General features: G+C 41.1%; 1 protein-coding gene across 1 annotated transcript; it reads left to right on the top strand.

Annotated features, from left to right (window-relative positions):
- Positions 1-2,103: 2,103 nt before the first annotated feature.
- On the top strand, positions 2,104-6,582 carry LOC107277922 (chaperone protein ClpC4, chloroplastic). Its single transcript, XM_026021180.2, has 8 exons — positions 2,104-2,490; positions 2,610-2,711; positions 2,797-2,982; positions 3,400-3,615; positions 3,771-3,988; positions 4,472-4,547; positions 4,644-4,739; positions 5,175-6,582. The coding sequence occupies exons 1-8, from the start codon at positions 2,104-2,106 to the stop codon at positions 6,300-6,302; spliced, it is 2,409 nt and encodes an 802-aa protein (XP_025876965.2). The 3' UTR covers positions 6,303-6,582.
- Positions 6,583-12,715: the final 6,133 nt, after the last annotated feature.

Here is a 12,715-nt window from a genome sequence, read left to right as displayed (position 1 = left end):
GTTCTCTCCCAGCGGCAAATCAATTATATATATATATATATATATATATATATATATATATATATATATATACAGAAAAAGAAAAAGGATCATGTTTTCTGGTTGTTGAATTAAGCTAGATTAGCCAGCCAAAGGGCTCTGGATCGATACTTACTAATGCGAGATTTTAGCATGGTTGATTTTAGCAGGTGCATTGTTGCAATGTTACACGAAGGCCAATTCGTCACAGACGATCTTGCAAAAGCATGACTCTTTTAGTTCAATACTGACAAGTCCTTGTTCGATTTCCGATTTCCATGTCATATATATGTAATTCTTGTAATGTTTTTGTTGTGGGAGTGGCTCCGGATGGGAAGCACGCCCTCGTACGAGCGACAGCAAGAAACCTGGAGCCATCCACCTCGGGAGATTGACCGAAGTCGCTGGATGCTCCGGAGGCCAGCCAGGGCCCCGGAGGCCATCCATGGCTCCGGAGACTGTCCAGGAGCTCCGGAAGGCAACTGATGCTCCGGAGGTCGCCTGTGGGGCTGGAAGTGCCAAGGGGCCCCAATGACGAGACTGGTGTTCTGGACTTCAGGGGCACATGGTGACAGACAATAAATGTGCACTACGCCCTCTAACTGCCTTTGATACCGCGGCACGGGCAAAGTGATGCAGGCTAATACCCAGAGGATATAGCCCAGCCTGGGTAACAGCCAGCACCCTCGGGAGACGCCCCCGCATCCTTAATGGGCGCAGCCATCATTGTCACTCTGGAAAAGTCTGAAAAACACAAGGCTGGCCCACCAGGCAGCCCTCTAGGGTCCACCTGCAAATTAGGGCAACTATATAATTTTCCCTTTGTAATCTTGTATAAATATGTAAACAACGTCCGTTTGAGAACACATTAAATACAGAGGCAATACACCTCCACCTGCTGAGTTTTGTCCCAACAGTTTTGTCAATCTAACGATATGTCCTATCATCAATTTACAGGTTGTGAGGCGAACGACAACTAGAAATCATGCCGTGCGCTATGCTGGTGGCAGCAGCGGTTGAGGTCGCCGTCCCAACCCTGGCTGAGGCTGCAGGTGCGTGCCACACACACATAATATATACATAGGCTCACTGTGAAACCGGTTTTTTCTTCACAATTATGATAATTTCATTAAAAAAATAATTATGACAATAGTCACCGCCTGCTCATAACCAAATTTCCAACTCCAACCCATAAGAAAATAATGACCGACTGCCCACCCAGACTATCCTATAACTGGCAGTGAAACTGTTTCCAACCAAAAAAAACAAAAGAATCGTTATAGGATTGTTCTTATACTGTGTCCATGCCAAGAATCTTTACATTTCTCTAATGGAAATGGAGGGCTTTGCCCTTTGCTCTAAAAAACAATACTGTGTCCATGCCTTATTTTGAAACAGTAAACAATTTAAGGAGATGTTTGCAGTGTAGGATGACTTGATTAGTTTAGTTTTGCTGGACTGTTATTCTTCTCCATTGGAAAGTTAAGTGGCCTTTTCAAAAGGACAAGAAAACACAAGAACATTAACTAAAAACTGGAATCAGCTGATGATTCCAATAGATTGGTGAAAACTGATTGTTTTAAGATATGTCTGACCATGCATAATATTATTGTCTTCAAATTGTTTATGTGATGAAGGCAACTAAATTTACTCTTGTCGACTTTTGTTGTACCATACATAGATTGTTTCAGTTCGAACTTTAGTTACTAATTGTTACAAATTTGAACTAACAAATTCTTTTAAGAGGAAACATCTAACACCTGTTTTTTTGTTCTCTTGATGCAATTTATTGTCATCCATACAGCCTTGGGAGCCATAGGTGCAATTCTGGCAGGGCCCTTAATGCAGCCAACTAAGGTTCGATCCCCTGTCAGAGTAAGAAATAGCAATTTGAAGTGCCATGGAACCAAGATGAGATCTCCCTCAATGGTTTCAATGTCCCAGAGCCAGCGCATCAAGATACCGTCTTATGTCGGTCTAAGCACAGTGCATACTCCTGCACTACTCACACCTGTCATTAGCTCGAGATCGACAAGAACTTTCCAAAAGACAGCAAAAACAATACAAGAACGGTCTCATGCCGTTATGCAAATCCCTGAATTTACACCTGGCACTGGCTTGAGATCAACCAATGCGATTCAGAGAACAACAGAAGTACTGCAGAGACATTCTCATGTTGGTCTAAGGCAGCCACATGCTGGTCGTCTAAGAGAAATGCATACAGCTTCAGGTAGGCCTGTCATTGGCTTGACACCAACCATTGTGTCTCAGAAGACAACCAAAGTGCCGAAACAGCCTCGTTTCGTCGCCAGGGCGATTGATAATTTCAGCAGGGAGGTGATGAATGCTATCGCGGTTGCACACGACGAAGCTCAATACATTGCACATCTCACAATCGGGAGCACGAACATCCTGCTTAGCCTCATTTCACAGTACATTTGCATTTTCCTCCTGGAAATCATACTCAATAAGGTATGTTTTGTTCAAAGCATTTTTCCCTCTGACCACAAAGGATCACACAAGAAGCAATGATTTTTAAGATTTTTTTTTTATTTGTGGTTATCGGTAATGATTTTTCTCTTGCAAGTTAGGCTTACAAAATGTTCAGAGCTGCTGTTAGGAGAGCAACCAGGGGAGCTAAGTTAGCCACACTTATGGAGTATGGGACTAATCTAACAAAATTAGCAGAGGAGGTACTGTGATACATATACCTATTGCAGTGCAACAACACTGAGAATATCCTATGATATTAACCGGAAAATCAATCATATTTTGTAGGGTAAATTGGACCCTGTTGTCGGAAGGCAGAAGCAGATTGATCATGTCGTCCAGATTCTGAGCAGACGGACAAAGAACAACCCTTGCCTGATCGGAGAGCCTGGTGTTGGAAAAACAGCAATCGCAGAAGGGCTTGCTCAGCTCATTGCCACAGGGGACGTTCCTGAAACAATTCAACAGAAAACGGTTCGTCTCTTCGTTCTGATTCTGTTTTGATTATAATGCTCTGCTCTTGCTAACCATGTTACAGTTACATGAAACTTAGTATATGAAACTAAATATCGCGTTTATCTAAAGTAATGAAAATAAATACCTGGCAAACGATTATTGTGAGATTTTAGCCATTAACCTTGAATGCAGAATAAACATAGACCATTCTACATTATCTCCTCTATACATAAGATTTTGAAGTGATTTCCTTTCTGGACATACATCCAAATAATTTTCACAAAAATTTTAGTAGTGACTAGGGTGTACTAGGTATTGCCTCTGTTTCAAACTATTTATGTTCTAGGTTTGTCATGTCATCAGTCAAATATTTTAATCTTTGACCATTAATTTATATAAAACTCATATAGTTTAACAACACTCAATCAATGACAGGTTATCTCACTTGACATGGGACTTCTTCTTGCTGGTACGAAATATCGAGGAGAGTTGGAAGAAAGACTGAAGAATATCTTGGAAGAAATCAAGCAGAACGGTGAAATAATACTATTCCTTGACGAAGTCCACACTCTAGTAACAGCAGGATCAGCAGAAGGTGCTATTGATGCTGCTAATATTTTTAAGCCAGCACTGGCAAGAGGTGAACTACAGGTAGCAATGTTATTGTTGCCTCTTTACAAATGCTTATGAAATATATTATGATCTTATCCTACTATAGAGTATAGATCAGGCCATTAGTAATATGTGAGCTATTTGTGTTCAGTTTGTTGTACTAATGTTCTCACTATGAGATCAATATTTCGCAGTGTATTGGAGCCACTACAATTAATGAATACAGGAAGCACATCGAGAAAGATGCTGCATTAGAAAGGCGCTTCCAACCTGTAAAAATTCCAGAGTCAACAGTTGATGAGACCGTAGGAATTCTGAAAGGACTTCGAGAGAGATATCAGGGTCATCACAAGGTCCAATACACTGATGAAGCCCTTGTTGCAGCTGCTGAACTCTCCCATAAGCACATCAGGTTCGTGAATGTTTTTAACATTTAATATTATCATAATTTTATCATTCTTGAGAAAATATCGGGAGGTAGCAAAACTTAGTACTTTTTTCAGGTACTATATATTTCGAGGCACGAAAGTTTTTAGCGTAAAATTATGGTACAAACATGCACTTTCTCAAGAACCGTAATGTAACAGACAGATTGTAATGTCAATTAATTTGGTATATTTGGTGATAGGATGTACAGGTGTGCTTGGTTTGCTATCATGCCAAAATATTGGTACTACTAAAATCTAGGCAAGTTTTAGTAGTCCCAAGATTTTGATAACTTTTTGTATGCTATTGGTAGCAAACTAAACACTATTAAAATATTATTCAAAGTGCCAAACAATTTGGTAGGACACATTTTAGCTTCAGCTGGTTAAGTCATTAGTACCGAGGTAGAAGAACACATTACACATTTATAGCCTTTTCACAATCTGACATAGTGTGATTTTGTCTGCAGAGATCGTTTTCTCCCTGACAAAGCCATTGATCTGATGGATGAAGCAGGTTCGATCGTCAGGCTAAGAAATGCCCAGGTAGAAACACATGCAAGTCCACCAAAATTAATTTCTATCCATCATTTCTCCCACGTACACATTTTTACCAAATCTCACCGTGAACTGAACCAACAGTGTAAACCATCGAAGAAGGTTAATGATTTGGAGGCAGAGCTCAAGAAAACCTTGAAGGAGAAGAATGATGCCATCAGCATACAGAACTTCAGAAGGGTAAATATGGACAAAGTGCTAGTTTTTTTTTAAAAAAAAATAATGGAAATTAAAAGTATCACTTCCAATCTGTGCACCAACTTAAAATGTACACAACTATATTTGTCGACAATTTAAACTTGGTGGGTGAAGTCTCACACACCTAGATATTGATGATCGCATTAATTTCCCCTGCCAATTTTCTGGCCTCCTCTTTTCGCTTATTCCTATACTTATTAGCTAAAATTTGAATTTTCAATTTTAAATCGAGGCTGATTTTGGAGTTTTTTCATTTAAGTTTATTTTTTAGTCTTTGCTTTTATATCGCTAAGAACACGGATATAAAAATTGTATTTACGAATTAATTTCCGTTTGCAAACATGCTGTTTGGCCCAAACGATGGAGCCGTCCATCCAAATTATGCAACTAACTGAGTCAAATTTCAATCCTGAACAGGCAAAGCAGCTTCGCGATCATGAGCTGCAGCTCAGGACCAACATCTCAGCTCTAACTGACAAGAAAACGCAGATGATGGAGCCAGACGCCATTGCCATGCCAGTGGTCACCGAAGACGACGTCCGGCACGCCATCTCAAGGTGGACCGGCGTCCCATTGCACAAGGTGTCCATGGACGAATCAAGAAAGCTCCTCAAGCTGGAGGAGGCCCTGCATCGCCGCGTCGTCGGCCAGGGCGAGGCGGTGGCGGCGGTCAGCCGCGCCATCCGCCGCGCCCGCCTCGGCCTCAAGCACCCCGGCCGGCCCGTCGCGAGCCTCGTGTTCGCCGGGCCAACCGGCGTCGGCAAGTCGGAGCTCGCCAAGGCGCTCGCGGCGTACTACTACGGCTCGTCGGAGTCGGAGGAGGCGGCCATGGTGCGGCTCGACATGAGCGAGTACATGGAGAAGCACGCGGTGGCGAGGCTGGTCGGCTCGCCGCCGGGGTACGTCTGGCACGGCGAGGGTGGCCAGCTGACGGAGGCGGTGCGACGGCGGCCGCACGCGGTGGTGCTGCTCGACGAGGTCGAGAAGGCGCACCGCGACGTGTTCGACCTGCTGCTGCAGGTGCTCGACGACGGCCGCCTCACCGACGGGAAGGGGAGGACGGTGGACTTCAAGAACACGCTCATCGTCATGACGACCAACATCGGCAGCAGCCTCATCGTCAACAACGGCGGCGACGGCGCCGCCGCCGCCGGGAGGATCAAGAACACGGTGACCGACGAGATGAAGCGCCACTTCCGGCCCGAGTTCCTGAACCGGCTGGACGAGGTGATCATGTTCCAGCCACTGACCGAGCTCGAGGTCGGGAAGATCGCCGGGATCATGCTGGAGGAGTTCGCCGGGAGGGTCAGGGAGAAGGGGATCAAGCTGAAGGTGACGGACAAGTTCAGGGAGCTCGTCGTGGAGGAGGGATTCGACCCGAGCTACGGCGCGAGGCCGCTGAGGCGGGCCGTCGTGCGGCTGCTGGAGGACACCCTCGCGGAGAAGATGCTCGCCGGAGAGGTCAGAGAAGGGGATTCGGTGATCGTCGACGCCGATTCAGCTGGGAATGCCGTGGTCAGGAGGAGCAACGCCATGCCTGCCTAGCTAGTACTGGTGTGCAACAATTTAATTGGATACGTTTAAGAATTTGGGAATATTTAGCTGTCGAAATATTTCAGTTCACAGCCATAGGATTTTGTAACTTTGTATCGGAAGATACAAAATATTGATTAGTCGGCACAAAGCCAGTAGGTCAAGCTGAGTTCAGTTCAGTGAGACAGTGACTAACATTAGTACACAAATGGCAATCACTGTCGGCCCATCAGTGCAGTACTTGCAGAACTGATCCCCAGGGAATGTGGAATCATTATCAATTGTGCAAGCACGGTTCATATTATCGCCGAAACATGGATAGAACATTTCACAATTCAGGTTTATCGGTGGGTACCGGTAAAACACGATATTGGCCAAAAATTTCGGTCATTTCGGGTTTATCAGTGGTTTTTTGAATTTGCATGCATAACACTATGGTATTTGACGGCCTACATGATTTACAGATTATAAATACTATTTTTATACCAAACGGTCTAGATGCAATATACTTGATTTCCTGCATAAATTGAGTTAATTTTTAACAAAATTTGGCAGAAATTTTTTCTTATCGCCGATAAAATTCTGAATAATCCCGTTTATCGGTGCCCCCGATATTCCTTTCATGTCGATAATTTAAACCCTCTCCGGTCTATCCAAATAAAGCCTCCCTGCATGATAAATAGCAGAGGCACTCCCTTCTATATATGATATCATAGAGGAGTACGTGGGTGCATATGAATGATAAAAGGGTCATCATATTCTAGCATCCAAATAGGAAGTAGAGGCACCAGGAAGCTAGTTTCATGCAGCTTGTACTTTCAATGATCTGCCCACCCATAATAGATTGTGACAACAGTTTGGTGTCTGTACAGATCAACACTGGCAAGGACGTAAGTCCTATGCGCTCCTGGTCGAAAACACGACGATCCAATGCTATGCTCTTACTTGGGGAGAAATACCATTTCTCATATAGGAGGGCCGATTTCATACTGTGATGGAAATGTTGGTATTAGTGAGGACATTCCACTCAGTATCTAAGATGAAAGGGCCTAGAAGAGATGTCTAGGCAGCACCACTCTGTAACAAAATTGGACTTAATATCCAAGGATTAAAGATCACTGTTAAAGATCTCCTGGAGGAGAATTGAAGCACCATGATGTTAGTCAGGTGATTGACGTTTGATGGTGTTGACCTTTTTTTATTTTAGAAAAGGGATTTTTTACCCGGTCTCTACATCCAACCGGATATACGTGGCCATTTAAATTGGAAACTTAGCCCTACAAACAACCCAATATAAAATTCACTCCTATGGATATTCGAATTCAGGATCTTAGAGTACTACTCAGGTCACTGCAAGGACTAAGCTACCTGCCCTTTTCACGGTGTTGACTTTTGGAGGTACACAGGCATGCACTAGCTCATGGTTGTGCCAGGAGTCCATCACAGCTTTTGATTTTAATTTAGCTGTTTTTTTTTTGCGAGGAATTTAGCTGTTATTCAAATAGGTCTATCATACTCTTGAAGAATCTGAAATTTTCCAATGTGTTTGAGAAAGCAGAAGAATCCGAGTAAAACAAAGGACATCCGACTATATCATCATAACTCGTTTTCCATTCCTTGGATAAAATGGACTAATAGAGATCATTCATGATTATAATGGAAAGGATAAATCAGTGAAATATATCAGAGCTTGTGTATATAAATTTGAACTAGGGTTGCAATCCAAACCAAGATGAAGGAATTAGCTACTAGGGGTGTTTTGCCAAGGTCTCGGAGGGGCATTGCTAATTAATTATTCTCTTTTACAAGATGTAACCAATGCTCGTTGAATATAAGTTGTAACACATATTTTGTGCAACTCGACGGAGCAAACCGGGCAGGAACCCGTGCCCCTAGTTAATATTACAAGTTCACTGATAGCAACCAAGTGCTAGATTGAAAAATCTGATGCGTTCATCTTCGAGCGCAATGGAGACAAACATTAGACTGATCAAATCTCACATATTTTTGGGGCGGAGAGAGTATTCATCTAAACTGAGCTGAAGAATGGCTAAGTTCACTGTTATCTCTCTCTCGCCTTTTTCTTTTTGAAATGAATGGCATGATCCTAATTTTCCTTGCATTCGAGAAAAAGATGTTCCAATAACTCTGCAATGTCCCTTCACATTTTTCCAGTGTGGCGGCAACGTGTTATATTTTCACCTACTTAATTAAGAAAACATCACAGATCCATTGGCTTTTATGCTCAATGGAAAATGTTGTGCGCACACATGTCCTTGTCCAGGATTCATGAATGAATGACTTTACTTAATCTTAGATACATGCATAATACTTTTTTTTTCTAGAGATTTGCTCCGGTATAAATCTTTTTCGATCGTTGTATCTAACTGAGCAGGATGGTGGATGGATATTGTTAGATCCAATGATCGAAAACGATTTAATACCGTGAGGTACTGGTACCTTAAGTTACTTTTTATTGAAGCAGAGTAAATCTCGGAACTTGATTTCTAGCTGTTTGCCATCCATTAGGAAATGGAAGCACCATCGGAGTATACAATCATCCGGAGCCTCTGCACGACGGGCCGAGCAAGCGGCTGCCAGTTTTCTTGATTGGCATGAGCTTGTTGATTGATAAACCCTGTCAAGTGTTTTCAGGTAATGGTAAATATGAGAAGAGTCCCACTATGATGCCTCACTGGTAGTGAAAATAATATGAACTATTGATATCGTTTGATCGAAAGATTCACATATATTTATACTACCACCCCAATTAGCGATAGTATATACATGGATAGTGATAGTATAAGCATGGAGGGGTATTATTGTAAAAAAAAGGTGTGGAAGGTATAATCATTGTTTAGCAAAGATTGAACCTGTTTTTCCTTTTTTTTCTTTAACTTTTTCGATGGAATATGAGGGATACCAGTGGAATGGATGACCAAAAATCGATTTTATTCAAGGAAAAAAAATTACAAAGTCACCCCTATTCATTGTATGAGTAAATTACTAATTTGCCCTTAGTAACGAACAGTTGAGATCATTTGTCAGATTCATTTTGACATGCAAATTAATGTGTGGTTGTACGTTCCTGACCAGGAAAGGGCTACAATTCACCAACTTGTACAAGGTTGATTGGTTGGTTGGTTGCCACACTTTGCCACGCCACACTTTAGTCATGCCACAGTTTTTTTGGCATGTGTTTGGTTCGCTGTCGCAATTGTGTTATGCCACACTTTCTTAACTTTGGGACCCACATGTCATGCTCTCAAATTTAGAGCTAAGCATGCCACACTAGCCTAAACTTAGTTATGGCAAGGTTAGGCATCAACCAAACAACCCCTTAGTGTTTCAGTTTGTGGGTCAGTTTTAAAAGCTTTTACCATGCCTGAGCTTCTCCCTCATGGACTAAGGGTCTGTTTTATAGAGCTCTAACTCCTAATTTTAGTTTCAGGAGTTTAGTCTAGAGTGGAGTTGTGAGAGCGCTCCACCCAGCTCTGCTTCCATTTTACATGGAACTAAAACTGTTTGGTTGGGCTCCAGCTCCAGGAGAGATGGAGTTGGAGTTAGAACTGTGCCAAACAAGCCCTAAGCAGCTCTGGAAGGTGCTCAATTGATTTTTGGATGATAATTATTCCGGTAAAATCAGAAGTAATTTTCCTAAATAGATATACATCTGGATAACAGAATTCTAAACAAAAATGCTGCATATTTTATACCAATTAGGTGCTGCTCAAAATTAAATAGGTATATAATGTGTGAGCCTTTGCTATATTAAATAGGTCCTCCCTCCGTCTAAAAAAACTTAATCTGGATTTGTATCTGGACATAGTCAGACAGTTAGCGGATCTTTTATGTTGTTACCTTCTCAATGTTTGTATCAGCAAGGTTCGTCTCCATATATGATAGAATCCAAATAGAGAGAATGGGAATAGTCCTGTATATGGTCAAAAACATTTTGGATTGGCGAGCCAATATATAGGAAAGGGAGGCAACAGGAAATCATGTCGACGCTCCCATCGCTGTCTTTTTCATTCATTGTCAAAGCACATAACTGTCTGTCAAGCATAGTGTTTAGAGTAAAACATGCATCGGCAGGGTTCATATCCTCTGACATTGAGCTACTAATGGTACTCTGCCGTTAGTTGATCTTATTCATTCAAGAGAAATATGAGGGCTTAGGTATTGAGGCCCACCTATTCATCATTCTCTTCTCTCTGTCTACTATATTTTTTCGGAAATGCTTGCTATCAGACGTCTGATGCAACAAAGAAAATTCAAGCGAGCAAACTACTACCCCCTATCCACTACACACATCCATCTTCAAAATATTTTTTCTTCTAAATTACTTATCCAATCTATGATATAATCACACTATTATATTTGTTATAATTAAATCTTTATAACAAGATATCACATCATTATATTCCGATGAAAGAAAAACATATGTTTCGATCCGTTAAATTTAATTTTTCATATGCGGTATCAATATGTTTCAATGTGAGTTATCGTTATGTTTCATAGAAAATTTAAATGTTTCAATAACTAAATTTTTTTGGTTTCACTACGTATAACTTAATGTTTCACGCTAAAAAAGAATGAGACGCTCATGCCTCTACTCTCTCTCTCTCTCATGCCATTCTATTGACTTTCTCCCCACACCATGCATGCATGCAACTATTTAGTGCTCTTAAAAATATTTTTCTTTTAAACTACTTATCCGATGAACGATTCGATCACACCGTTAAATTCGTTATAATTAAATTTTTACGACAAGATATCACATGCTTATATTCTAATGAAAGAAAAACAAATATTTCAAACAATAAAAACTTAATGTTTTATACGTGACAGCAATATGTTTCACCATGTGTTTTTATTGTTTTTCACAAATTTGTTATGTGTTTCATATGCTGATTTTTCTGTTTCACCATGGATAACTTTATATTGCACCAACGGTCATCTAAAACATTTGACCGTCCGTATTTTTCAACCTCAGACATCCGATTTGTAGCTATTAACAGTGAAATTTGGTAAGCCCCGAAGTCATCATCGGCCTAGAATCTATATTGACTTCAAAGTCCTGGAATCGGCCGATGGAAGTTATCAAGTCACCAATAGTCGGATTCTTGCTATATTCGGATAAGGAAATTAATCTATTCAAGGAAACTTATCCAGAAGAGACCGAGTTCAAGGAGGATGCGGCATGGCAAGTTATCTATTAATTAGGAAGAGTCTGTTAGTTTCTTTTTATCTTTAGGAAAGCGTGTTTGGTGTTCGATAAGAACTTTATGATTTTACCCATGGGGTATAAATATGTACACCCGGGGTCATTGTAAACTATCTCACAGATCAATACAACTACTCTCGGCGCATCGCCACCCTCTTTACCAATGTTTATACCTATCATCTGGCAAAACTTGGCACCTGGCGTGGGCTGCATCGGCTTTCGATCTCCAGCGAAGGGGTAAGTCCTACGTTCCGCTGGCCCTGGCAATTGTATCGGCTACATTGGTGTTGTTTAAGGCTATATCGCTTCGACCTCTTGGATCGCGCTGGTTCGGTTTTTTATTTTTGCCTACATATTTATCACATATCTTAGTTAATTTGGTTTAGCATCTTTAATCATATCGGCTAAGATTCGTTTTAGGGTTTATGCTGGTATGGGCTAAATTATCTTGCTAGATTAGATTAACTAAGGTATCCACCACTCTGAAAACTAGTCGAAGGCTTGATTGTCTAGATATTGTGTTTCTTTTCATACTTAGTGCTGCATCAGTACATTCGACCTACTATGTCGTGTTTAGAATAATGATCTCTAGCCTGCTTTTCGATTGCCAATAAGGGTTTCATCGGGATTTCAGCAGATGAGTTATCTGGACATTGCATTGGCTTATAAAGATTACATACAAGTTGGATTTAGCCGATTGCAACAAAGGTTTAACTGTTTATCTAATCGATTGGATTTTATAACATCAGGCTTTCAGTCGATGTATGCTTTAATCTTCGGACCGACACTTATTCTATCATATCATTATTAGCCGATTGGTTTCTACGGGATTATATTGTTGTTTTATTATCATGAGCTGATTGTTTTTATATCATCATATACACTGGACATATAGCTAATTGCTCAAAACCCTATCGGCATTGGCTAGTATCGGCATCGGCTGGAATTACTCCATCGGCTTATCAGCCGATCGGCTATTTGATCTGTTGTTTATATGTCTTGTCAGTTGTAGGATCAAGCTGACTGACAAGCTTGTGGATTTTGACCGACCCATCAAAGATGCTTTCTCCAGTAGTGCTAGTTAATATTGCAAGTTCATGATAGCAACCAAGTGCTAGATTGAAAAATCAAACGTCTTCATTTTGGAGCGCAATGGAGACAAACATTAGACTCATCAAATCAAATATCATCCTCCCCA

This window comes from Oryza sativa, chromosome 11, assembly GCF_034140825.1.
Source record: "Oryza sativa Japonica Group chromosome 11, ASM3414082v1".
Taxonomy (NCBI): Eukaryota; Viridiplantae; Streptophyta; class Magnoliopsida; order Poales; family Poaceae; genus Oryza; species Oryza sativa.
The sequence above is the reverse complement of the archived record's forward strand: the minus strand, read 5'-3'. Positions and strand labels throughout refer to the sequence as shown.

What these genes read in the sequence shown, in the direction of transcription:
- LOC107277922 (XM_026021180.2), top strand. Translation starts at nt 2,104, where the DNA reads ATGCAAATCCCTGAATTTACACCTGGCACTGGCTTGAGATCAACCAAT. An exon ending in TGGAAATCATACTCAATAAG is followed by an intron (nt 2,491 to 2,609) that starts GTATGTTTTGTT and finishes CTTGCAAGTTAG; the next exon opens with GCTTACAAAATGTTCAGAGC. An exon ending in CTCTCCCATAAGCACATCAG is followed by an intron (nt 3,989 to 4,471) that starts GTTCGTGAATGT and finishes TTTTGTCTGCAG; the next exon opens with AGATCGTTTTCTCCCTGACA.